The sequence below is a fragment of the Lepus europaeus genome, chromosome 8, assembly GCF_033115175.1.
Source record: "Lepus europaeus isolate LE1 chromosome 8, mLepTim1.pri, whole genome shotgun sequence".
NCBI classification, from domain to species: Eukaryota; Metazoa; Chordata; class Mammalia; order Lagomorpha; family Leporidae; genus Lepus; species Lepus europaeus.
The window spans coordinates 130,372,600-130,400,553 of NC_084834.1; the positions used below are offsets into that span (position 1 = coordinate 130,372,600).

The 27,954-nt window shown below is 52.0% G+C and overlaps 1 protein-coding gene across 4 annotated transcripts in view; it reads right to left on the reverse strand.

The window, feature by feature from the left end:
- The window catches only part of FBXO25 (F-box protein 25), a 37,946-nt gene extending 13,169 nt beyond the window's left edge, over positions 1 to 24,777 (reverse strand). For 2 of the 4 annotated variants that reach the window (XM_062198863.1, XM_062198860.1), the window contains exons 1-6: positions 24,727 to 24,777; positions 19,510 to 19,647; positions 11,804 to 11,907; positions 10,484 to 10,533; positions 7,436 to 7,528; positions 362 to 455 (exon numbers count right to left, since the gene is read on the reverse strand). In XM_062198863.1, the coding sequence (XP_062054847.1) occupies positions 362 to 455; positions 7,436 to 7,528; positions 10,484 to 10,533; positions 11,804 to 11,907; positions 19,510 to 19,643 (475 nt within the window). In that variant the 5' untranslated portion in view covers positions 19,644 to 19,647; positions 24,727 to 24,777. The other 2 variants (XM_062198861.1, XM_062198864.1) reach the window with 2 other exon arrangements.
- Positions 24,778 to 27,954: the final 3,177 nt, after the last annotated feature.

Consider the following 27,954-nt stretch of genomic DNA (forward strand, 5'->3'; position numbering starts at 1 on the left):
ACATGTGGTGTGGAATCTGAAAGTTCAATGTACTAACAACCACTAATTAATCAAGCAAGCTTGTTAACTTAAAAGGAAAATTGCTGGCTTATTGGATGCCTAAATGCTAAGTCACAACCTTGCTGACCATGGAGACTCAGAGCTGCATGGTCTGAGTGGCTGGCAGTGAACATGGAGCAGTCTCCCTGGCTCTGCGAGCAGGCACCTTCCCATCACACTCATGGCTCAATCTCAAGAGCAACTTTAACAGCTGTGACCAGCCAGCCAGCCAGCCAGCCAGCACACGGAATGCCCCTGGGGCACGGCAGGCACACACAGTTCTAGTTAGGATTTAGATTAAAAATACCAGTGGTCATCTTACCCTTTTGAACAATTTTATCCAAAATGTTGAAGTAGTTCTTTTGTGCCACACCACTCAATGACGTTAGCTGGGATTTTGCAATGAGCTCCAGCAGCTGAAAGGCAAGAGTGGAAGAGCTGAGCAACACAGAATCCATGGCAAAATGCATCGCACATCAGTGAGGAGACTTCTACAAGAGGTGCCGGCAGAGGATGCTCACCCTCAGTGCTAACCTGGGCAGAAGGATGCCTGTCAGGTGTGGAGTTACCAGCCTAAGTCCCTGGCTGCAGGGGAGCCTCAGATGCATTTTTTAGTTTTCCAACCTCCCTTGTGCAGGGCACCCAGGAGGAGGCTGAGGGATGCTTGGCCACTGACAGGCATCTGTCCAGGACTAGGCCAGAATCACTGTTCTCTGAGGAGCAGAAACCAGAAAATTAAAATGCCCTTCCATTTGGAATTTAAAAGCAAAACCAGACTAAAACTTAATGCAGCACTTTGGTCAGGCAAGAAAATGAAGCCTATCTAGAAAACAAGGACCACAAACCAAGGAAACAGAGCTCAAAAGGCCAGGTCGGCTGTCACGGGAGGGAAGTACCCCGGAGTTCACTGCACACGCACACCTGCACCTTGGGCACTGCAGCCACACTGCCCCTCCTCCAACGCTTTTGCTGCCCTGCATTTCTGCACACCAGCCCCCCTGCCTGCGTGAGTCGCTGGCTCCCAGGTGTGCTCTCACACAAGCGCGGGGGGTGGTGGTGGGGGTGGTTTGCTTCTTGATCCAATCTGAAAACCTTCAGCAGCCACTGACATGCACATTTACTGATACACACAGTTGGTCTTAATTCATGGCTCCTGTTTTTGTAGCTTTAAAAAATGCCGTTTCTCTCTCTGTGGGCTGACACTTAGCAAAGGTATGCACGACTCTGCCTGCAGTCACCACTGTGGCTGCAAACACAACGCCCAGCACACTGGGTCACGTGAAGCAGCCCTCCCCGCGCTCCTCCCCCCCCCCCCCCCCCCGCACCGTGCAGACTAGCTCGGCACACAGGTGCGGCCTCCTCTGTCACCACTGTCCTGCCCTCGGGCCTGTTTCTCCAGCCATCTCCAGACGGGGAAGTCAGCTTCTTCAGAAACACGTGAGAACAACACCCCAAGTTCTCATGCTGTGGCCTGGCAGCAGAACGGGGGCTGGTCATGACCTCAGGAGCACCCTTGGACAACCCTGGTGGCTTTCCCCAGGAGAGACTCGGTCCCCTCCAGAGGTAAAGGACCCCCTGGGCAGGGCTCCCTCTGTAGGCACAGACCCAAGTCTATTTCATACCACGAGAAGTTTTCTAGAACATTCGTCCCAGTGGTACCTGTGCCCCACCCCCTCACAGTCCTGGATGCCGTGACCCTCTGACCCTTCAAGCTTGGTGTCACTGCCGGTTCTTGGTGTCACTGCCATCATCTCCATCACTCTGTGAATCCTGGGCCCTCCCTCTCCCTTACAGCACTTCGGCCCCGGGACCCTCTGTACAACCGTGCCCTGTGCTCCTGTGCCCAGCCTGCTGCCCGACAGCTGTCTGGGCACTCCTCCTGCCTGCAGGCTCTGCACTCTGCCCCAAGGGTAGCATCAGGGCTACAGCTGACTCCCCTGGGCATGGCAGCCTTCCTGTAGGAGGTCAGAGCCGGGCCAGGGCGGCTCCAGGCCGCTGTCTCAGTGGCTCCTGCCCCATTGTTACTTCTCCCGTGTGGATCCCACGAGCAGCCACACAGCCCATCTCTCAGAGTACATCTTGGCCTGGGCAGCCCTTTGCTGCCAGCCCTCGTCCTCGCAGTCTTGCTCCTCCCACTGAGCAGGGGCTCAGCACAGTGGCCTCTGCCTTCTGCTAACAAGGTGTGAGCACCGCCAAGCCTGGCCCACTCTCATCCGTGCCTCAGCTGCCTCTGCTAAGCCTGGCACACATCAGAGTCCCATTCTTTTCCACCCTCCAGCAGGAGGAAGTTCCAGCACTCTCCTGCAACAGCCCCAGGTAACACCAGGCTGCTTACAGCAAGCCCTCCAGACACACGGAGCAGATGGCACTGAGCTCACAGAGAACCACTCAGGCCTCACGCCTGTCCCAGGGCTTCTCTGCTTAGCCGAGCGCTCTTGGAACCCCCTGCTGGCACCACCAGCTGGGCAGGTGCCTGCTTACAGCAGCTCACACCAGGGCTCGACAGCCAGGCTGCCTCAGTGCCCTGCAGTAGAGGTGGACGTGGTGAGGCCGGAAGTGCAGCCCAGGGGATGTCAGGAGGGATCTCCTGCGTGACACACCCCCTTCTCCACCCTGAATTCCCCAAACTGCCCAAGAAGGCATCTTCCCACGGGCTGAGGGCACGAGAGAAACAGACCAGAAAATACAAAATCGCTTACTCCTGAGGGAAGACAGGAGACAGACAACATGAGCTCTATTCCACTCCCAGCACAGAAGTGAGGGCAGAGGCAGCGGGCAGGCTCCTGAGCCCCACGTCCGTCCCACTCACACGTGGCTGCTCCCGTGGTCTTCTGAGATGCCGCCCCCAGCCCATTCTCCCATTCAGAGGCCACGTGGCACCTGCGCCACAGACTGAAGTCAGAAACAGACCAGAGGCATGTGAGGGAGGCCAAGCCACTCTTAAGGAGGAACACCCGGACCTAATGACGGGCCCTACAGTCCATCCCTGAATCCACACTCAACATGCAAGACTGAAACATAAAGACGTGTTTTCTGTACAAACTGGTTTTTTTTTTAAAGATTTATTTATTTGAAAGAGTTAGAGAGGTAAAGAGAGACAGAGAGGAGAGAGAGGAGAGGAGAGAGGAGAGAGGAGAGAGGGAGAGGGGAGAGGGGAGAGAGGAGAGAGAGGAGAGAGAGGAGAGAGAGAGAGGAGAGAGAGGAGAGAGGGAGAGAGGGAGAGAGGGAGAGAGAGGTCTCCCATTCGCTAGTTCACTCCCTAAATGGTCACAATGACTGGAGCTGGCCAATCAGGAGGCAGGAGCTTCTTCCAGGTCTCCCACATGGGTACGGGGGCCCAAGCACTTGAACCATCTTCTACTGCTTTCCCAGGCCATCAGCAGGGAGCTGGATTAGAAGAGGAGCAGCCAGGACTCGAACTGGCACCCACATGGGATGCCAGCACTACAGGCCAGGGCTTTAACCCACTGCACTACAGCGCCAAACCCAAGAAGCCAAGCTTTCTTGAAGAGAGGTGGCACCTGTACCCAGCCAGAGCCAAGCACCCAGGGCATCCAGCCACTGCTCACGCTACTGCTGGGACTTGGGGGGTCATTTGAGTCTGTGTGAATTTATGGAAGATACCCAACAGTGGTAAAAATAATTGAAAAAAATCCATGTGAACATAGTTTGTTCACTCATTCAGCCTAGGAATACAAATACCTACTATTTGCCAAGTGCATGGGATGCGAAGTTAGCATTTGATTTTCCCTTGAGATGCGGTTCAGCAAAGCAGGAAAGGCTTGATTAGCAGTGTGACCAGTCCTGCGTGGCCGCTCCTGCTGTGCCTATGACAGCCCCAGTGCCCATCAGAGAGGCCACAGAGCAGGGGTGACGCTCGTCAGGATGGAGCATGTGGGCCCTGTCCTTGCTCTCCTCCCACTAGGGCAACGGGTCTGCACACCCGCTAACGCTTTGCCTGAACCATCCTCAAAGATGACCAACGCAGCAGCCGACAGTCGGCTCCAAGAGCTTCACAACACGATCGCACCTCCACGAAGGCCAAGCTAGGAAAGCAGTGCTGTGCCGCCCTGAGGGGAGGGGACAGAGTAGGGCACCTCAGGGCTACAGTGCGGACTCCAGATGCACTCATCTCAGCAAACACCACACAGTGAACACACCTAAGAGGTCAGCTGTCACACAGAGCAGTTCTCAGAATGTCCGCACCACACCTGGGCTGCTTCTGCAGCTGTGTTCCCCAGCCCCCAGTGGGCAACCTGTGGTCAGAGCTGCCCAAGTGGGGTGCGGCTGGCTGCTCTCAGTGCTACAGGAAAAGACCACAAAGGGCTAAATAAAGATGCAGCCACTGGGGCTGGCACTGTGGCTTAGTGGGTAAAGCCACTGCCTGCAGAGCCAGCATCCCATATGGGCACTGGTTCGAGTCCTGGCTGCTCCACTTCCAATCCAGCTCTCTGCTGTGGCCTGAGAAAGCAGAAGAAGATGGCCCAAGTACTTGGGCCCCTGCACCCACGCTGGAAAGCCAGAAGAAGCTCCTGGCTCCGGATTGGCGCAGCTATGACCATTGCGGCCACCTGGAGAGTGAACCAGCGAATGGAAGACTTCTCTCTGCCTCTGCCTCTTTGTAACTCTGCCTTTCAAATAAATAAATAAATCTTTAAATAAAAGATGCAGCCACACTAGCCCACAGCCTAACAGATGGACACAGCTCACCCACCTGTGCTGCCGGAAAAGGAGGCAGCTGTGTAGACAGAGCCACCCACTCTGATGGGCTCACCTGAGAGCAGACCACATCCCTGCTCCCCTGGGCTCCTCACGTGAGGTGGTCGGCAGCACAGTCTGGAGGGTAGAGGGTCGGGCCCCGGCCACTCAGGCCCCAGCCAGATCACTGTGATCATCTGGCTAGACACCATGCCTGGTGAGTTTAGCTGGCCTCACTGGCACATGTGCCAAGAGATGCTAATGCTACAGGGAACCCGACACAGGACTCCAGAGGCATGGCATACCAGTGCTCAACACAGAAGGTGCTGGACATGACTTATCCACAGGCCAAATGGGCAGAGTGCTCGAAGATGGGTCAGCAGCTGAGAATCACCTGCTTCCAGGATCAGAACTACACTACACTGGATCTGACACTCTCTTCCAGTAACAAAGCTTCTCAGGCGTGTTGTGAAGAAATAACCAAGTCCCACACCAAGTGTGGCTGGCTCAAAGAGCCACATGGCCCCCTGGAGACACGGCAGTGTGTGGAGTGCAGAGCTGAGAGCAGAAGACAACTTGGGGGCCCCGGGAGCAACGGTGGAGGAGCGGGCAATGTCCCAGAGGCCAGGCCCAGGGGAAGTACCAGCTGTATCATGGAGGTCATGGCAGGAGGGTTTGGTCTGGTTTTCAGCAGAAGGCAGCGTGATCACATCAATTTGGGAAAACTCGGCAGGACGTGGGCAGAAAGGCTCTGAAGCCAGCAGTCCCCAGCATCCTCCTAAACTCACCAGCTCCCCCTCCCACCACCGGAAGGTGGTCCCGAGGGACAGAGCTTCCCATGCTGCAAGCAGGGACTCAGGTGCACAGCACAACTTCTGGATCCCGGTTAGGTATTCATCTCACATGGACAGGTATAATCTGTAGGATCAAGCTAAGTAGGTGAACCTGAAGAAAAGTTACCTGATAAAGGACAGCAGCGTATGATACGTGGACACAGTAAAATCACCAAGGGGTTCACAGGACAGAATGGACAAGAGACCCAGCCCTGGCCTGCAAAGGGCCCCTGCACAACATGGGGCACTCAACCTTCCCCCGGTTAACCCTGAGATGCCAAGCCACATCTTCTCCCCACAGTGGCCAATGACTGCTTCTAAACCCACTTCAGCAGGGCTGCATGTAGAAACGCTCCCTGTCAGGCCTCTCTGCTGACCTGATTCCTGAACGTTTCCACAGCTGAGACAAGCCTCGGTCTCCCCACCTGCAACAGGCATGTGAGGGGCGGTACGGCTCATCAGGGTGGAGCCATCACCCGAGAACCCAGGAGGGAACAGCCTAGACACGTGCATGGCAGCTGGGCATCCATCAGGGGCCATGGCCGTGCCCTGGAATATTCTGCCTGGGACTAAAAACTGAGGGGATCAACGCCCTGGGGTTTCCCTTCACTCACCCCTTTTGTTTGCCTCCCAGGAACACTTTAAGAAGTTGTGGGAGTAGGCTGGTGCCGCGGCTCACTAGGCTAATCCTCTGCCTTGCGGCGCCGGCACACAGGGTTCTAGTCCCGGTTGGGGCACCGGATTCTGTCCCGGTTGCCCCTCTTCCAGGCCAGCTCTCTGCTGTGGCCAGGGAGTACAGTGGAGGATGGCCTAAGTGCTTGGGCCCTGCACCCCATGGGAGACCAGGAGAAGCACCTGGCTCCTGCCATCAGATCAGCGCGGTGTGCCGGCCGCAGCGCGCCGGCCGCGGCGGCCATTGAAGGGTGAACCAATGACAAAGGAAGACCTTTCTCTCTGTCTCTCTCTCACTATCCACTCTGCCTGTCAAAAAAGAAAAAAAAAAAAAAAAAAAGAAGTTGTGGGAGAAACTTTCCCAAGGTCTCACAGCCACACTGAAGCCCAGAACTGATGATCCCACACACCCTAACTCACACTTCACCTCCAACAAAAGGAGAGCGAGCTGCACAGTAATCAGCCTCCAGACAAACACAGCAAATGACAAATGCCAACAGGCTCAAGCATGCAACCTCTCAAATGCAGCCCATGATAAAAATTTCAGGTAACTATCATTAATGCAGTAAAACTTCTAAATAAAAAGCTGTCTTAAGGGGTCAGCATTGTGGTGTAATAGGCTAAGCCTCAGCCTGTGGCACCAGTATCCCATATGGGCACCAATTCATGTCCTGGCTGCTCCTCTTCTGATCCAACTCTCTGCTCTGGCCTAGGAAAGCAGTGGAAGATGGCCCAAGTGTTTGGGTCCCTACACCCTGTGGGAGACCTGGAAGAACTTTTGGCTCCTGATCGGCTCAGTTCCAGCCATTGTGGCCATTTGAGGACTGAACCAGTGGATGGAAGACCTTTCTGTTGCTGCCTTTTGTATAAAATCCTTTTTGTCTATTAGTTCTTCCTCTATGAAACAAGGCTCTTTTTGTGAACAACGCTGAGTGGAGAATGCAGGCGGAATCAAGCTCACGTGCGACCCCGCTCCCTGGCACCGTGAGAGGGCCTCTGGCCGCGTCAGCCCCATGGAACCAACCAAGTCTCCGGGCACCAACATCAGGATCTTCAGTTCCCACTGTTCCTCCTGAACCCACTCCAGTTTTTGTCCAACACAGCAAACAGCACAGCTCTGTGAAGTTACCAAAGGCATCTGAAACCCTCACATATATAAACTTCAAAGCATAGTTCCTGTGAGGAACACTTACCTTCACCACGTAGTTGAACCTCCGGGTGTCCTGGATGGCGCTCGAGAAGTCCAGCCGGTTGAAGGCTTCTCCCAGGGTGCAGTAGCCGTGCCTCTGGGAAGCAGCACAGGGGAGCTAGGTCAGTCGACTGTCCGAACAAGCCAACAGGCAATGGCAACTAAAATGCACACATGTGTTTCAACAAACTGGCAAGGGACATTTGTTTTTATTCTGAAGATTTACCCTAGGTTTAGAGGAGAGTAAAATCATAGCAGTGCTAAATTTAAGCTACTTATGCATAAGCAAGATGTGATACCTCAATTGACTTTTTCAGACCACTGATGAGACAATAACACAGCAAACATTTATTAAACATTGTTGGTTTATTTTGCTGGAGACAGACTGAGGCAGACTCCATTAAGCCTAAGACCATAAAAACCTGGTGACATCCTCTGCTAAGACAGATGACCTGCACAGCCCTAGTGTAAGGTGTGGGTGCTGGGAGCGTGTGTGGACACCAGGATTCTTGGAGAGGCCCCTGGGTGGCCAGCAGCCACGTGGAAGGCACGGCCATGCAAGGCTGGCACCACGGGTGCTGAGCACCAAAAACCCAAAGAAGCGAAAATCAGCCCCAAGAATAGAAAAAGCAAGTGTGATGTCACTCTTTAGTACTACAAAGTGCTCTTCTGGTCTGGGATTTTCCTTTTCTACAGATTTGCATGTTAGGCTTAGGAGTCACTCTACACTGCAACTTCTCTATCTGAAATACTAAAGGCAGAGATTTTCAGTTCAGAGTTGCGACAGCATGAACTGGGAAAAACGTGATCCTCAGATCTCTGCACGGCTGGGACACGGGCAACAGCTCATCCCAGAATTCGTCAGCAGGGACGCGGGGGCGAGACGAGGCCATCCTCAGCCTCAGTCACAGGTGTACTGTAGTAGTCAACAGCAGTCCTACCATGTGCGTGTCCGTGAAACGCATCCACATATGACAGCACACGTGTTTACTCCATGTCCTCCCAAGAACACAGAACCATGGCCGAGGGTGCACAGACCCGGAGGAGGCAGCCTCCTCACAGAGTGGATCCCAGCGAGCAGTCTGCCCCTGCAGGGGCCCAGAACCGGGACACCACACCATGTCCGTGGGGGCCCATGGGGCAGCCGTGTGGGCACAGCAGGTGAGAGAAGCGGAGCTGCACCCTGACCTCCAGACCTGTGGGCTCCTGGTCAGATCCCTGTTCCCAGGACTCATGGAACATCCCTGCCTCAGCTGCTGCACCAGTGGGGACTCTGTCCTGTGGTCAGGCATGGACACACGTCACAGAATGTCTTGGCACTCAGCTTTGTGGTACAAACGAGGTTAGCCTGTCAGACAACCTTCCCCCGCAGGTTAGAAGTGACCATCACCAAGCAGACTTGCTAGGATGGAGAGCTAGTTTCAGAATAGCTTGGCTTTCCCTAGCATGACGCAACGTGACGGACACCTGCTCCCACAGGATAAAGCCAACGCAGAGTTTCCAGGACTGTGAAAGGGACCAAGCTTGCCCAATACGGGCGAGCAGAAAGCAGCAGAAATAAACTAGTTTGCTTCACGGATCATAAAAAAGTTAGCCAGCTCGGCAAGAGACAGGCAGAGTTCAAACTGCACAGCAGGCTCCCTGCAGAGGGAGGACCAGGCACCCTCACCCGGAAGCGAGCTCTGGGGGCTCCACAAGAAGGGACTCATGGCCACAGGACCAGGTGCTGCACACATGTGAATGCACTTCCCACACGCTCACACCCTGCGCACCACAGAAACTCGCCACACTCAACACAATTCGCACTCAGAATCACACCCAACACACACCCTACATGCTCATACCACACACACCAAAACCCCACACCCTTTGCACACTACAGATCTCTAACATGTCACACTCACAGCCTGCACACTATACCCAACACATATATTCACCACATACTCATACCCACACATCAGACACCTGACACACACACCCATGAATGCACATCCCACATATACCCAACACACCTCACACCTGACACACACCTCACACTCACATCCAATACAATCTGACATACACACTGCACATTCAAGCCTGACACACACCTCACATTCTCACACCTGTCATACCCTACACACACCACACACCCAAGACAAGCGTCCCATGCCCAACATGCTACACACTCCTCACACCTCACACTCACCCAATACTATATCCCGTATTCACACCAAAACATACTACACACACCTGATGCTATACAACCCATACCAAGACACACTCAAGGCACAAACACACCCAACACACACACCCAATACCTGGTACACATTATATACATACCCCACACAGATATCCAGCACACATTCATATACCCCTTCACAGACACATCACACATACCAGACACACTACACACCACATATCCCACACTCACACCCAACACACTATACCTACCCTATACCCCACATTCACACCTGACTCACATATACCAAGTTCACACACTTGACACACACTACCACTTCCCATACTGCACACCCCTCACACTTGACACACCCCAGTCATGTGACACATAGCACACACACACTCCACACTCCCACACTGTACACCCAACCCTCACCCTACACACACTACACACTGCACAGCCCCATGAACACTCTAAACACACCCTATACACACTTGTACTTGACATACTATACACATACTTGTACCTGACATACAAACACATACATTCAACACACACCCATCACACCACATAAGCACACCCCCAACATACATGCACAGCCAGTACATCACGATCACTGCACTCACATACCCCACACGGAATGCACCCTGTTCACCCACCATATGCTGAATACAATCACACACACATGAACCACACATACCACACACTGACACATGTACGCATTACACATAAACCACTACCCCTCCCCATATAATGTGCTTTAAAAGTTCTGGTATGCATTCAACAGTTGGAAAGGGAGCACAGATTTGACACTGCTGAGGAATTTACTTAATGTGATGTTACATACTCATCAGAAACGACAGAAGATGTATGCTGTGACACAGTACTTACTTCTTTTGTGCTTTCTTTATGGACATAGATCCATTTTTCACGATAAAAACCTAGAATAAAAATTAACTTTTTTATATCTGGCAAATCACTTCAAAATGAGGATTTAAAAAATTTCAATAACTGTCAAAGTCTTATGACTGACTATATTAGTAGGTGGTTTTACTCAGTAAATGTAAATGGTATTGCTTAGTTTGCTGGCATTATTTTCAAAAGTACTGATGCACTCTTATGTGGAAAATAATTTAAAGGAGCATCAAGATCTAGCACCTGAGAAGAAAATTGGTGTCAATAATGACTGTAGTCAAATAGAAACATTATATTTTTATACAAATGCAATTAAATTATTCATAAGTTATTATGTACCTTAAGAAGAGTTCTATTCTTCTTTCACCCTAGAAACACAATTCTCATATAACTCAAGTTCCAAAGGGTCAAGTGATGTGAGGCAGTGCATGTGGCAGTATGGTGAGTTAGAGTGATGGGAGGCAATGTGGTGACATTACCAGTGATGTGAGGCTGTGCAGGAGGCAGTCACAGTGATGTCAGGCGGTGTGCAATGACAGCTGCAGCAATGTGAGGCGATGCGTGAGGCAGTGTGGCGACAGTCCCAGGGATGTGAGGAAGTGCAGTGACAATCACGATATGAGACAATGAGGTGACAGTCACAGTAATGTGAGCCAGTGTGGTGGCAGCTGTGTGATATGAGGCAGGGTGGTAACAGTTCCTGGGATGTCAGGCTGTATGTATGACACAGTGATATGAGGCAATGCGTGAGCTAGTGTAGTGACAGTCCCAGGGATGTGCAGGCAGTGTGGTGACAGTCCCAGTGATGTGAAGAAGTGTGGACTTCAGGCTGTGTACTAGCACAGTGGTAGTTGTGCTGATGTGAGACAGTGCGTGTGGTCACACTCCCAAGGACCTCAGGCAGTGTGTAAAGCAGACAGTTGTGATGATGCATAGCTGTGTGGTGATGGAGGACCTCTGCCTTCCTGGCTCCTCCATCCCACATTAAATGCAGTGCCTCCAATCCCTGCTCCAACCACACTGCTCCCAATATCCAGTGACCCTATACACATCAAGACTGCTAGATTTTGCCTTACTGCTCAGGAATGAACTGAACTCACGGCCATAATGGGGCCATTTGCACACCTTCCAACTTCGGCAAGTGGGCTGCAGTCACACATCAGTGGCCACATGGACTCAGAGCTGCCACTGACACACCTACCTCCCCTTACCTTTATCAGTCAGCCCTGCCAAAACAACTCAGAACATCAATCTGTTTAAGGAAAATGTCAAAAGTTGTTAATGAAATCATCTTACTTTGAGAATTTGCATCATTTCTAAAATGGTCCTTTTTCCTTTTCTTGGATGCATATTCATGCTCTTCATTACTGAAAACGTCTCCATTCTCACTATTCAGGATACTGAAATAAAGGTGCACTTTATTAAAATATTTTTTTCAGAGAGATCTTCCTTTGGTTTCTCTTTTTAAGAGAATGCTATAAATATTTGATTTACAATGCAGGAACCCAAAACAAAAACATGACATTAAGTTCTGACGGTACTGGTTAACAACAATCATGCGCTCAAAATTACAAAGGCAATGTGGAATACAGGGTTTTCACTTAGAGAAACCTCAGATGTTTCCTGTTCCTGGGGAGGGTTACCCAGAACATGCCAGGAACACTTGAGAATTTCCCAAGCATTCTGTTATTGTTGCCAGGCTGCTTCAGACATCAAAATGATCAAAAATAACAGAGATGGTAAGCAAAACTCTGAAATTCCGGGAGTGAGTGACACCTGCACGGATGCGTGTGCACGTCTGGGCAGCACGTCTGCCCTCATCTGTGCTCTGGGCATCCTCTCACCAGCATCACCGAGAAGCATGCAGCCTCACCATGTAAGTGCTTGAATTTAAACTTTCCCACCATTTCTTTTTATGGAACAAGGAAATAAGAGCAGAAAGCAATAACTAAACAATGTGAAAAGCTCTTCTTTCAAGTTTCTTCTTGGGGCCAGCATTGTGGCATAGCAGGTTAAGACTCTGACTGCAATGGCAGTGTGGGTGCCAGGTCCACGCTCGGCTGTTCCACTTCTAGCCAAGCTTCCTGCTACTACACCTGGGAAAGAGCAGAAGATGGTCCAAGTCTTTGGGCCTCTGCACCCATGTTAGAGACCTGGAAAAAGCCTGGCTCTTAGCTTCCACGTGGCCCTGCCCTGGCCACTGCAACCCTTTGGGGAATTAACCCGGGGAAGAAAATAGGTACCCCTCCACGCCACTACCCACCCTCGCCCTGTAACTTAAAAAAAAAAATACCTTTTTTTAAAAAAAGGAAACTGGATGGAGCTGAAACTCTTTAAAAAAAAAAGTTTCTTGTTCATAGTAAAAAACAAGGACATAACAACTGTAAATAGCAGTCCACACCGTCAAGACTGAAGACGCATGCTGTTTTCACTTTTTACACCTGGTGACTGGGGTGGTGTCCAGTGAGCAGCTGCGGAAGCAGACATTGCTGAGCCCAGCTGGCTGGCAGAGGATGTGGGGCCGGCACTCAAACCAGGACACTGAAGTTGTCTATCTCTTCATCACCACGTTTTAACATAAAAATCATACACAAGCCCCTTTCTCCTCACCAGTGTTCACTTCAGCAGGAGAGTTGAGATTGCCAAGTAACTCTATCACTGTCAACAAAAGCAACCAGCACCGGCACTGGCTGTCACCATGGAGACAAGCAGGGTGCACTTGGAAACACACACACCACTCCTAGGCTAGTTTGCTGTCACTGATTTAGATCATGAATGCGACGCTTTGGATCAGAATGCCTTTTCTCATGGATATAACAAACACACTGAAGGAGACCCAGAGTGCCTTTGGTACCCAAAATGAAAACCTGGAAGGAGAAGGGAGGCTGCCCCTGGTCTCACGAAGTGGAGCAGGCACCAGGTAAACACAGGGAGCCTGTTCTCTGACTTGACTCTGCCCACAGGGAGGGAAGAGCCTCAGGCTGCTGTCATGGTGTCTTAGAGATCTGCTCCCAGACCCCTTGGCAGGCTCCACACACCAACAGGCTCTGCAGGGGAGCCAACTCAGTTCTACCAGGCATTGCCTGGGGCAGGTGGGGGCAGCTGCTGGGCTCCAAAGATCTCAGGTCAGGCTTCTAGGGAATCTGCAAGCCCCAAGCCTGGGTCCAAAAGTGGTAATTGCAGGAAAACTGCTCCTTTAGAGAAACTATTAACTTAGTTATTATTTTTACAGTCTTTTAAACAGGGGGAGAAACATTTTTGGTGGTGGTTTTATACTACTGGGTAAATAAAAATCAAAAATAGGGAAGAAAAATACATGCTTCCAAAGTTACAATATATACATGAATTTTGTACAAATCTTTCTACATTACATGTATGTAAACAACAGATCCAAGACATTTCAAAGCAAACCCTTCCTCTTTCATGCCTAAGATAAATTTCATCTACCCTGAGTTAAGAAACAATGGAACCTTGGCTGGCGCCAAGGCTCACCAGGCTAATCCTCTGCCTGTGGTGCTGGCACCCCGGGGTTCTAGTCCCGGTTGGGGCACCGGATTCTGTCCCGGTTGCTCCTCTTCCAGTCCAGCTCTCTGCTGTGGCCTGGGAAGGCAGTGGAGGATGGGCCAGGTATTTGGGCCCTGCACCCGTGTGGGAGACCAGGAGGAAGCACCTGGCTCCTGGCTTTGGATCAGCGCAGCGCACCAGCTGTGGCAACCATTTGGGGGGGGGGGTGAACCAACAGAAGGAAGACCCTTCTCTCTGTCAAAACTCTGTCAAAAAGAAAAAAAAAAAAAATGGAACCTTGAACAACAAACACAACCCAATCTAAAAATGCACAAAGGACTTCAGTAGATATTCCTGTAAGATACACAAATAGACGAGTACGGGAACAGATGCTCAACACCACTAATCATTAGGGAAATGCGAATTAACTTAGCAAATCAAAACAATGAGTTCATATTGAAGGAGGCAGCAAGCACAGAAGAGAGGAGTTAAGCCACACGGCCCTGCAGCCCTGCCTGCACTGCTCAAACTCTTCTTCTGTGTACCACCCAAGCCCTCCACTCCCTCCCCTGCGCTGCCCAAGCCCCTGCTTCCATGCACCACCAATCACCCTCCTTCCGTGTAGTGGAAAACTGCAACTTCCACCGTTCCGCCACTTAGAACTAGTGCCAACTAAAAATATCCATTATGGCTGCAAGTGCATCCCTGGGATGACCTTCAGCTCATTACAATGTCATTATAATAAAATTTCCATGACTGGTACTCCCCCACCCATGATGCATCCAATGTATTACACTTCAAAGATTTCCAAAAAAGCACAAGGAAATGGGTGGCACTCTGTCCAGCCCTGAACTCCACCTTCTTTGAATATTCAATAAGTCTCCTCCCAAACACCACCCTGTACGCCTCTCAGCACACACAAAGGGATGGCCCCAAAGCCTGCTGAGCTGCTGCCCTGAAAGCTTGCTTGCTTTCTCTCTTGAGTACACACTTGCCCTCACCATGTAAATAAATCTTGCTTCTCTGCTGACCTGGATCTGCACCTATCCTTCAACTCCCTCTTGGAATTAAGAAAAGCACCTAGACCCATCCACCTCACAACATCAGCGGTGAGCCAGCCAGGAACATGCAGCAGGAGTTGGAAGCTGACCCAGACACTGACCAATGAGTTCTTCTACCAAATCTCACCTCGCTTTGAGCTTGAGGGTCTTCGTTTCTTTTTGCCTTTCTCTCCTCCTTCACTTCGTTCTGATCCTCTCGGACCAACTCCTCTTAACCCAACCAGGTCAGAGCCCTTCAGGAACTGGCCAGGAGCCCTCGCTGTGCAAATCTGGTCCTTCATGAAGGTTTATGAGAGTGGCTGGGACTCATTCCCAAGCAGTACAGTGCCCAGAGGGTCTTCTTTTTTTCCTATCGCTATCTGGCATGGACTTCCTACATTGCCTAGCTTCTCTTTTGCTTATGCCTCTAAACCTCCAGCCTTTTTGGTCCTTAAGGAAGATTTCCCCAGCCATATTCTGTCACCTTTTCCAATGAAATATTTGGTTCCTGAGCACTTAGCATCTTCCTATGTATGGAAAATAAATCCTGTCATCCACTGACCCCTAAGCACACTTGGAAACACTCATGTTCCAAGCTCCAATATCTACATGACCTGACACCGACTGCTCCCTCCCCCACTTTTATCCTGGGGATCTATTTACTTCACTGTTTATTACAATGTTGTCATCCCCCACGGTACAGCCCAGAACAAGGGATCTGGATGTGGTCCTGGGATATGACTGACAAGTGCTCTAAGGAACACTCCACTCAAAAACTGCTCTCCCTTCAACTGACACCTTTCAGAAATACTTCAACACGTCTGAAGCAACAAGCAGGTCATCGCCTTGCTGAGACAGTACAACCAAGGCCCAAAGTCTCCCACAACCTACTCTGTAAACTACCCTCCTCAAAGAAAGCCCAGGGGCCACCTATTTGAGATCTGGGAGACCAGGTCCAAATTAGCCCACATGGGGGCACCCAGAAATGCCTGAGGTGCCAAAGGACATGACTGAGATCCTGCAGATCTAACTTAGTCCATGGGCTCACAGAGAGCCTCAGGGACCATGGGTGCTTGAGCAAAACAGGGACCATGACCCACTCCTTCCCCATCTAGCCCCATGGACTCACCCCTTAAGAATTAGGAAACTGGGGCTGGCATCATGGCACAGTGGGTAAAGTTGCCTCCTATGATACCAGCATCCCCTATAGGCACTAGTTTATATCCTGGCTGCTCCACTTCCAATCCAGTTCCCTGATAACAGCCAGGGAAAAGCAGGGAAAGATGGCTAAAGTGTTTGGGCCCCTGTCACCATGTGAGAGATCCAGATCAAGCTCCTGGCTCTGGCCTTGCCCAGCCAGGAGAGGCCACCTGGGGAGTAAACCAGTGGATGGAAGATCGATCAATCTTGATTCTCTCTCTTCCCCCTCATAACTGTCACTTTCAAAATAAATAAATCTTTAAAAAAATTGGAAAACTTTAGACTAGATGCTATAAACAAGAAAAAAATTTTCTTTTTCAACACTGGACACAATACTAAGCTAGAGAATGGAGAATCTGGCCCTCGATTTTAATACTATCTGCCAACTTGGCATCTTCTGTAAAGGACCAGTAAGAGTGGTCATAAATCTGTACACCCATGCCTGCATGTGAGTCAACCCTGGGTCCCCACTTTTCAAGGAGATGTGTACAGCCTGTGCTATGCCCCTGTCCTAGAGACACAAGACACACAGGAACAGGTACATAGGGTGATGACTTACTATTGAGTGATTCACCATCAGGGTCCAACTACCTTGAACTCAGCTCGTCCCAGTACCAGACCATCCCCAGGGGTGCAGGCTCCCCACTCAGACCTCAGTTCTCTTTCCCCTACCTGCCCACAGCCTGTACCCTACAACTTAACCTTTCCCCCTCTACTACAGGAAAGCCCAGCTGGAATCACTCATAATGGGACCTGGTAGCACCCAGGCCAATTTTGATGCTGGAAAATTGGAGTACATGTCCTTCTCTCCATGATTGGTTTAAATCAGTGTCAACAAAATGAGGGGAGGTTTTTAGAAAATCCTACCACATATACTGAGGAATCTGGGGTGACCTGCTTGCTGTACCCTGGAGGACAAATGGCAAATCTGGGATGAGGCCCATGCCCATGGTGTCTCCCCAGGGGCCCAACCAACATGCTGCAGGAGCCAGACGGTTCTACCAACAGATCCTCAATGGTATTAGCAAAGAGGTCATGAGGATTTAGGGTGCTGAGACCTTATGGTTTAGGGGCTGGGATGAAAACAATGTATTATCAAGCAAATAAATCATACAAAGTCAGTGGGGTGACACAGCTAAGGAAGAGAATCCAGCCTTATTCCAGAAATGGCTGGTAGAGGCCTTAAAGAGATAACACAGGGGCCGGTGCTATGGCATAGTGGGTAGGGCCACCACCTGCAGTGCCAGCATCCCCTGTGGGCGCCAGTTCTAGTCCTGGCTGCTCCATTTCCGATACATCTCTGCTATGGTCTGGGAAGGCAGCAGAGGATGGCCTAGGTTCTTGGGCCCCTGCACCCGTGTAGGGGACCAGGAGGAGGCTCCTGGCTCTTGGCTTCAGAATGGCACAGCTCTGCCACTGCGGCCATCTGGGACTCCTATCCTGAGAGTTGTGTTATCACAGGAGCGATGCCATTTCTGACAACTTACTATGCCTCTGGTTTGCTAGATAGATGTCCTCATCTCCCACCAGCTTCTGGTGATGCCAGAATGTCCAATTACATCACTTGACAGGAACTTGCTATCCTCCCTAGGCACTTCTTCCTGACTCATTACCCCTAAACATAAATATTTTATTATGGTATCAATGAGAACCAAGATCAGATCCAACTTGGATGATCTCCCTGTTGAAATCCAAAATAGAACAGATCCTCATCCCTGGGATTAGGGCACACTGGACAGGCTACCCTTGCTGTCCTCCAAAAGATAGGCAAGGCTTCCTCTGTGAGAACAGCACCCCTTAAAACCAGAAGCCAAGAGGGGACTCCCACCTTTCACTGATGAATTTCTTAGTCACCCTGTAACACCCACATTCTGCTGGTTTTAAAACCAACTGGAGGGGCTGGCGCCGTGGTTCACTTGGTTAGTCCTCCGCCTGCGGCGCCGGCATCACATATGGGCGCCAGGTTCTAGTCCCGGCTGCTCCTCTTCCAGTCCAGTGCTCTGCTGTGGCCTGGGAAGGCAGTGGAGGATGGCCCAAGTGCTTGGGCCCCTGCACCCGCATGGGAGACCAGGAAGAAGCACCTGGCTCCTGGCTTTGGATCAGCGCAGCACCAGCCGTAGCAGCCATTTGGGGAGTGAACCAACGGAAGGAAGACCTTTCTCTCTGTCTCTCTCACTGTCTATAACTCTACCTGTAAAAAACAAACAAAAAAACTATATATATATATATAGATACTATATAGATAGATAGATACTATATATATATATATATATATATATATACAGTATCTAATGGTTCAGTATCCCAGGGCTACAAATGAAGACAGTCATGATTTGAGAAATGCTCAACTACTCAAAGTAGACAAAGACATCCAGAGAACCAAGGTACTGCATTACATAAACTAAATTCCAAGGAGAGAAAGACTTTAAGCTACCTGTGACCTGGCTAGGCAAATTCTCAACTGTGGCCTCATACCCGTGTCCAGATGGGCAAAATCTCATGGGTCTCCTCACATCTGCCTCCCCAGTGAGAAAACTCTCAGCTATCTCCTTTCACCTGTGTCCTTGCTGGAAAAAATCCCAGCCATCTCCTCACACCTACCTCCTGGGTATGCAAGTATTCAACCATCTCGTTACACCTGCCTCCTGGTGGACACACTCTCACCCACCTCCTCACACCTCCATCTGGGTGGGCAAACTCTCACCCACCTCCTCACACCTCCATCTGGGTGGGCAAACTCTCACCCACCTCCTCACACCTCCATCTGGGTGGGCAAACTCTCATCCACCTCACACCTCCATCTGGGTGGGCAAACTCTCACCCACCTCCTCACACCTCCACCTGGGTGGGCAAACTCTCACCCACCTCCTCACACCTCCATCTGGGTGGGCAAACTCTCACCCACCTCCTCACACCTCCACCTGGGTGGACAAACTCTCACCCACCTCCTCACACCTCCATCTGGGTGGGCAAACTCTCACCCACCTCCTCACACCTCCACCTGGGTGGGAAAACTCTCACCCACCTCCTCACACCTCCACCTGGGTGGGCAAACTCTCACCCACCTCCTCACACCTCCATCTGGGTGGGCAAACTCTCACCCACCTCCTCACACCTCCATCTGGGTGGACAAACTAATTTGTCTCCTCACATTTACCCCCTGGGTGAGCAAACTTTCTGCCATCTTCTCACACCCGTGTCCAGGAAATTTGTGAGCACTGTGTGTGGTGCCCTAAGTAACAGGCAAGGCTGACTTACATGTTGTGGCTGAGGCCGCACTGGTCAGTCTCTCTTTCAAGTTCCTGACTACAGGAGTCACACCTTTTCCAGCCATCTTCTGTTTTAATCCAGCTCCATCCAGGAGACCTCCAGTCCTGACCCAAAAATGGCATAGTTCTAAAAAAAAAAAAGTGTATGTACATCAAAAGTTTATTTTCATTTCAAGCAGTTTTTCATTGATCTTAACCACTAAAATCCTTACTTAACATTTATATGTCTGCTTATCAGTCAACATCAGCCAGATAGCAGTGACAAAATAAATAAAAATAGTGCCAACAATGTGGCACTAGAGTCACCCTGAAGTGATAAGCACATCTGAATTGTAGAAGCTCACAGAAAATATTACCAAAAAACTGCAGATTTCACTTTTTTTGCACCAAGATAAACATCTTTTATTTCTATTTCCAACAAATTTTTGAAGTGCCCTAATGCAGGTCAATTTACCAGCCAAATCAATATTACATCTGTTGTGAAAAGGTGACCAAAGGTGACATCACAGCTCAGCCCTGAAGAACACGCAGGGATCTAGGTGTGGGAAAGCCAACAGAATATTACTGCAAACAGAGTGCCCTACGGCCTGGAGTTATGCATAGTACAGCATGGAGTGGATCTGTGGGAGAAGCTAGACTACAACAGAGGTGAGGGAGGGGCTAGAAGCCAGAATGGAGAAGCCACTATCAGCCAGGTCAGGTCTGAGGGGCAACAAGAGCCCAAGAAAGGGACTCACACAGGCAAGAGAGCTGCCCAGACCTGAGGTTTGCCAAGAACTCAGATTAAGCTGTGGGGAGTGGCTGACTCCAGGAGGAAAGACTGTAAGGACTGGCAGCTAACGAAGATGGCCATCACCAGGCAAGTATGGCGCCAAAGGACTGCCCAGGAGCAGAGTCCACAGCCCTGGAAGGCAGGCTGGATGCGCGAGGAAGAAATCACGTCGGAGTCTTTCAGCCCCTGCCTCTGCGGTGAGGAACACAAGATGCAAGGACCCGCTGCCTCTGCTCTCGGCCTTCCTGCTGGGGTCCGACGGCCTGGCTTCCAGGTGAAGACTGTAATTTTCAAAATGTCTTAAACGACACATTATTACTTCACAGACCTTACAATCTGACAAGCCCAAAACCTAAACTGAGGTCTCCCCACTGACTGGGATTCCCTTTCTCTTGGCCAGTGGTTTTCAACTAGCAGGAGGCATTAAAATCAGTCTGGGAAATCTTTAAAAAACAGAACTGCTTAGCCCCACCTCAGACCACTTCCAAATTTTTTGCTTTAAAGACATCCCTTATACCCCTGCACTACATTGCTGGACCTAATCTTCCAAACCTGCCTCACAGCTACCACCACGCCAGGCAGCCCAGACTGTGTGACCCACCTCCAGAGTGCATGCCTGGCCCACATGAACACCAGCCACAGGCCGGGAACACTCCACAGAAGAGGCCAGGGGCTGGGAGGCAGCAATGACTACTTCAGTTTCAAGAACACAGCAGAAAAAAGGGCTGCTAGGACCCTAATAACTGCCCAAGTATTTCTCAATACACATCAAAACTGTAGACTCAGAAATCTCTTCTCAAAAAAATTAAGTGGTAACCCTGAAAACCCCCTGCCCTCAAGGTGTAAAGGTATACCATCGGGTCAAGGAACTTACAAAAAAAAAAAAAAAAAAAAAAAAAAAAAAAAAAGCCACAGCACATACACATACACTCCACCCACAGTTAATAAAATTAACCTGTAATAAAACAAAGTACAATACACACAAATGGGGCTGACGCTGTAGCATAGAGGGTAAAGGCCATCCCCTCAGTGCTGCCATCCCATATGGGTGTCAGGTTTGAGACCCAGCTGCTCTACTTCTGATCCAGCTCTCTGCTATGGCCTGGGAAAGCAGAAGACAACAGCCCAAGTGCTTGGGACCTTGCACCCAGGTGGGAGACCTGAAAGAAGCTCCTGGCTCCTGGCTTAAGACTGGCCCAACTCCAGCCATTTGGGGAGTGAACCAGTGGATGGAAGATCTCTCTGCCTCCACCTCTAACTCTGCCTTTCAAAAAAATAAATCTTTAAAAAAAAACAAAAACAAAAACAAACCAAACCAAACACAGCACTGGTCCCCTGGACAAAAACAAACAAAAAAACAATGTGGCATAGCAAGTAAAGCCAACCCCTGCAGTGCAGGCATCCCATTTGGGCACCAGTTCGAGACCCGGCTGCTCCACTTCCGATCTAGCTCTCTGCTATGGCCTGGGAAAGCAGAAGATGGTTCAAATTCTTGGGCTCCTGTACCCAAGTTGGGGACCCAGAAGAAGCTCCTGGCTCCTGGCTTCATATCGGTGTAGCTCCTACCATTGCTGCCAACTGGAGACTGAACCAGTGGATGGAAGACCTCTCTCTCTCTCTCTGCCTTTCCTTCTCTATGTAACTCTTTCAAATAAATAAATAAATCTTAAAAAAATACATGCAGATACATATACTGCATATATAAATGGATAATTAACATACTGTGATAAAACAAAAGTACAATGGCCGGCGCCGTGGCTCAACAGGCTAATCCTCCACCTTGCGGCGCCGGCACACCGGGTTCTAGTCCCGGTCGGGGCACCGATCCTGTCCCGGTTGCCCCTCTTCCAGGCCAGCTCTCTGCTGTGGCCAGGGAGTGCAGTGGAGGATGGCCCAAGTATTTGGGCTCTGCACCCCATGGGAGACCAGGATAAGCACCTGGCTCCTGCCATCGGAACAGCGCGGTGCACCGGCCGCAGCGCGCTACCGCGGCGGCCATTAGAGGGTGAACCAACGGCAAAAGGAAGACCTTTCTCTCTGTCTCTCTCTCTCTCTCACTGTCCATTCTGCCTGTCAAAAAAAAAAAAAAAAAAAAGTACAAGACACACATATGCCATATACAGGCGATATCATTAACATACTGTAACAACACAAAGTATAAAACACACACATAAGCAATCTTCCAACATGACTACCCAATGAGTAGTAAAGACAGAAAAATTAAAATCAGAGACAGGGCCGGCGCCGCGGCTCACTAGGCTAATCCTCCGCCTTGCGGCGCCGGCACACCGGGTTCTAGTCCCGGTCGGGGCACCGATCCTGTCCCGGTTGCCCCTCTTCCAGGCCAGCTCTCTGCTGTGGCCAGGGAGTGCAGTGGAGGATGGCCCAAGTGTTTGGGCCCTGCACCCCATGGGAGACCAGGAGAAGCACCTGGCTCCTGCCATCGGATCAGCGTGGTGCGCCAGCCGCAGCGCGCTACCGCGGCGGCCATTGGGGGGTGAACCAACGGCAAAAGGAAGACCTTTCTCTCTGTCTCTCTCTCACTGTCCACTCTGCCTGTCAAAAATAAAAAAAAATAAAATAAAAAAAATAAAAGAAAATAATGTTACTAAATAAATGTGAATGTATTAGGGCTTTACAAATTTATTTTAATTCAAAGTACCTTTGTTTTGAAAATCTGCAAATGCAAAAATAAAAAACTAGTATCACGCCTTGGAGTGGGTGTTTGGCATAACTCCCACATCCTACATCAGAGTGCCTGGGTCCAAATCAGCTCTGCTCCCAAGTCCACCTTCCTGCTAATGCCTCCCTGGGAGGCAGCAAGTGATGGCTCAGGCACTTGGGTCCCTGCCACCCACAAAGGAGATCTGGACCGAGGTCTCGGCTCCTGGCAGGCACTTGCGCTGTGAATCAGTGGATGAGAAGGCTCTCTCTCTGCCTTGAAAATAAGTAAACACAATAGAAATTACTTCTTACACCACTCAGTTGTGATGTACCTCATTCATTAAGCACATTTCACACCGATGCATGTGGGCAAGTACCTGGGGCTGAGCCACTTAAATTCTTCCCGACCCTTGGGCTGGGAACTGAAGGAGAATGGACTTCACCAAGCCCGTGTGCTGTGGAAACTCTGGGCAGGAGTCAGAACTGACCAAAGATCTCTTCCTCCACCAGCAGCTTTTTCTTAGCTAATGGTACTAACAAGAACCAGCACCTGCCGGGGCTTGGTGCTGGCTGGGTCGACTCTCAACAGCCTACAACCACCACCTCACGTCGGCCCTCGCTCTCACTGCAGCCTACAAGGCAGGAAGCTTCAATTATCCTCGTTTTTCAGGCTTAATTCTCTACTCTATTGATGCCGACACTCAGCTGGGAATCAAAATGAGACTCCAAGATCCCTGCTGTAGTAGTCAGTAGCAGCAACACCCGGACAACCCACCATGTAAAATTACAAGGTTAGGTGCGTTTGTTACATTAACGTGCATCTCCTACATCACCAACATGACCTAACCCGGGATGGCTCTGAACAAGAAAACAAGGAGAACAAGACAGGAAAGCCCACGAGGGGCTCTGTGTCTTCGCGCTCCGCAGGACGGAAGGAAAATGCAGCAACGGGAACAGCCAGCGCTGGCGGCGGTCACCCTGATCCGCACAGCACAGAAGTGTGAAACAATGGCAAGACATCGCGTACTCGGCGGAAAGCAGCTGGCAAAGGGAGCTGCCCCTCTCACTTTTCATTATGACAGACTAAGCTGCACTGCGCTGGGGTAAGGGAAAAGGCCTTCACTTCATACGCGTCTGCCTCTCCTCTTGCTCTCGGCAGGGAGGGCCTGGGTGTGACGAGGAAGCGTCTGCTCTGCTCAGACCAGACGCGCTGACCCGCAGGCGGCGTCGCGGGCAAAAGCCTCTCACCAGGAGCGGCTCGGACCTCTCCCTCCGCCGGCGGGAGAAGCGGGCGGCGAGGGCAACTGACCGGAAGCCAGGAGAGCAGGCGCCCAGGGCGGTTACCCACAGGCCGGGCTGGGCGGCCGGCATCACGGGGCCCGGGGGGCTGGGGCGCAGGGGCGCGCGGAGGATGCGCCGGAGCGGCCAGGCCCAGGCGTGGGCCGGGGGGCCGGGGCCACCGAGCCGGCAGACCCTGGGAGGGCGGCGTCCACCGAGCAGCGGCTGCGAGGTGCACCAACCTCCGTCCCACCGACCGCACCACCCTCGGCCCCATGGGCACCCGCACTGCCCGTGGCTTCGTCCTCACCCGGCCCCGCCCGGCCCGGCCCATCCACGCCCCGACCCCACCTCGCCCACCACGGCCCCGTCCCCGCCCGGCCCGTCACGGCCGCGCACCCACCCGGCACGTCCGCCAGACCGTCCCAGTGCCCAACAAGAACGCCAAGCCCCATCCGCCCGCGGCGCGGCGCGCCGCGCCTCAGTCCGCACCTGCAGCCGACGCGTCTGGGATTATTGCCGGAAGTCACCCGCCGCGTCCAGGGCGTGCGGCAAGCCCCGCCCCCGGCCGCTGATTGGCCGCAGCGGCTCCGCGTGGCCTTGTTGCTACCCGGTCCCCGAGGCCCGTGGCGCGCGTGCGCAATGGGTTCGGCCGGCGGGTGCCGGGGGCGGGCCTTGGCGGGCCAGGGCGCGGAGGGCGGGGCCGCCCTTTGACCCGCCCGCAGGCCGGCCCCTGTGGGCACCCGGACGCGGCGCTTAGCCGGGCCAGGCGGACACGACGAAGCCTGGCAGCCGCGTGCGCTCGGTGCGCGGTGCGGCCGCCACGCTCTGTGGCCCGGCTGCTGTCCGGCTGCGGGCCTCGGGTGCCGGGGGAAGCGGAGGCGGCCCCGAGGCCCCGCGGTCCGAGTTCGGGGCGTTTGGCTGTAGGGTTTCTGCGGGGACGAGCGAGTGGGCGCGCTCGAAGCGGCTGCAAGTGCAGTGCACGAGCACGAACGTGCGTGTTTCGCGCGGGACGTGCTTCCGCCTCCGGAGCGCGCGCGGGAAGTGCGTGACCCGTGCGGGCGGTGCGGGGCTGTGCGGAGCCGCCTGGTCGCCGCGTCGGCCCAGTGGCTCTCGAGCCTTCGGCCTCCCAGCGCTCCGCGCTGTCCTCCGGCGGCCTCGCCCCTGCCTCCCCCTCCTTTCCAGACCTGCCCTGGTTTAGTCAGAGCCTCAGCCTGGGTGGACGCTGCCGGCCCTCAGCCCGCCGAGCCTCCCTGGTGGTCAACGCACCGGAGCCCACCGCCTGGCGAAATCATCCAACTCAAGGCCCAGTGACACTGATTGGTTTCCGTGCCAGAAGTGGGGAGCAGAAGGGTTCTAGGGGTACCGCATTCACAGCCTTCGAAGTAAAAAAAAAAACAAAAAAAAAACTGTTGAACAATCCTGTGTCAAGGACCATCCGGACCAATTGTAGCCTAGCTGTCCAGCACGAACACAGTTCCCAATGAAGGAATTCCGCAGGTTGCGTGTTGAGGAGACAAAATAATTGAAGGAACTCAAGGATGGAAAAAAGTCTGCAGTGTAAAAGTAGAACCCAGAGAGAAACAGCAGTTCACAGAGTAACAGGAGGAGCCCACAGCAAGAGCAGGAGATCAGAGTATCAGAGGGATCCACAGAGGAACAGCGGGAGCCCAGGGCAACATAGAGCTCACAGAGTAGCAGGACTCCAGAGTCACAATAGGAGTCCACAGAGCATCAGAGGAGCCCACAGAGTAACAGGGAGTCCACAGAGCAACAGGGAGTCCACAGAGTAACAGGGAGTCCACAGAGCAACAAGGAGTCCACAGAGCATCAGAGGAGTCCACAGAGCAACAAGGAGCCCACAGAGCATCAGAGGAGTCCACAGAGTAACAGGGAGTCCACAGAGCAACAAGGAGTCCACAGAGCATCAGAGGAGCCCACAGAGTAACACAGTACCCACAGAGTAACAAGGAGTCCACAGGGCATCAGAGGAGTCCACAGAGTAACAAGGAGTCCACAGAGCATCAGAGGAGCCCACAGAGCAACAAGGAGTCCACAGAGCAACAAGGAGTCCACAGAGTAACAAGGAGTCCACAGAGCAACAGGGAGTCCACAGAGCATCAGAGGAGTGCACAGAGTAACAAGGAGTCCACAGAGCATCAGAGGAGTCCACAGAGTAACAGGGAGTCCACAGAGCAACAAGGAGTCCACAGAGCAACAAGGAGCCCACAGAGCATCAGAGGAGCCCACAGAGTAACAAGGAGTCCACAGGGCATCAGAGGAGTCCACAGAGTAACAAGGAGTCCACAGAGCAACAAGGAGCCCACAGAGCAACAAGGAGTCCACAGAGCATCAGAGGAGCCCACAGAGTAACAAGGAGTCCACAGAGCATCAGAGGAGTCCACAGAGCAACAGGGAGTCCACAGAGCATCAGAGGAGTCCACAGAGTAACAAGGAGTCCACAGAGCAACAGGGAGTCCACAGAGCATCAGAGGAGTCCACAGAGTAACAAGGAGTCCACAGAGCATCAGAGGAGTCCACAGAGCAACAGGGAGTCCACAGAGCATCAGAGGAGTCCACAGAGCAACAAGGAGCCCACAGAGCATCAGAGGAGTCCACAGAGTAACAGGGAGTCCACAGAGCAACAAGGAGTCCACAGAGCATCAGAGGAGCCCACAGAGTAACACAGTACCCACAGAGTAACAAGGAGTCCACAGGGCATCAGAGGAGTCCACAGAGTAACAAGGAGTCCACAGAGCATCAGAGGAGCCCACAGAGCAACAAGGAGTCCACAGAGCAACAAGGAGTCCACAGAGTAACAAGGAGTCCACAGAGCAACAGGGAGTCCACAGAGCATCAGAGGAGTGCACAGAGTAACAAGGAGTCCACAGAGCAACAGGGAGCCCACAGAGCATCAGAGGAGCCCACAGAGTAACACAGTACCCACAGAGTAACAAGGAGTCCACAGGGCATCAGAGGAGTCCACAGAGTAACAAGGAGTCCACAGAATAACACAGTAGTCCACAGAGCATCAGAGGAGTCCACAGAGTAACAAGGAGCCCACAGAGCAACACAGTACCCACAGAGTAACAGAGGAGTCCACAGAGCATCAGAGGAGTTCACAGAGTAACAAGGAGCCCACAGAGTAACAGGGAGTCCGCAGAGTGTTGGAGTCCACAGAACATCAGAGGGGTCTACAGAGTAACGAGGATCTTACAGAGTAACAAGGAGCCCACAGAGCATCAGAGGAGCCCACAGAGTAACAGGGAGTCCACAGAGTAACAAGGAGTCCACAGGGCATCAGAGGAGTCCACAGAGTAACAAGGAGCCCACAGAGCAACAGAGGAGTCCACAGAGCAACAGGGAGTCCACAGAGCATCAGAGGAGTCCACAGAGTAACAGGGAGTCCACAGGGCATCAGAGGAGTCCACAGAGTAACAAGGAGTCCACAGGGCATCAGAGGAGTCCACAGAGCATCAGAGGAGTCCACAGAGCAACAGGGAGTCCACAGAGCATCAGAGGAGTGCACAGAGTAACAAGGAGTCCACAGAGCAACAGGGAGCCCACAGAGCAACAGGGAGCCCACAGAGCATCAGAGGAGCCCACAGAGTAACACAGTACCCACAGAGTAACAAGGAGTCCACAGGGCATCAGAGGAGTCCACAGAGTAACAAGGAGTCCACAGAGTAACACAGTAGTCCACAGAGCATCAGAGGAGTC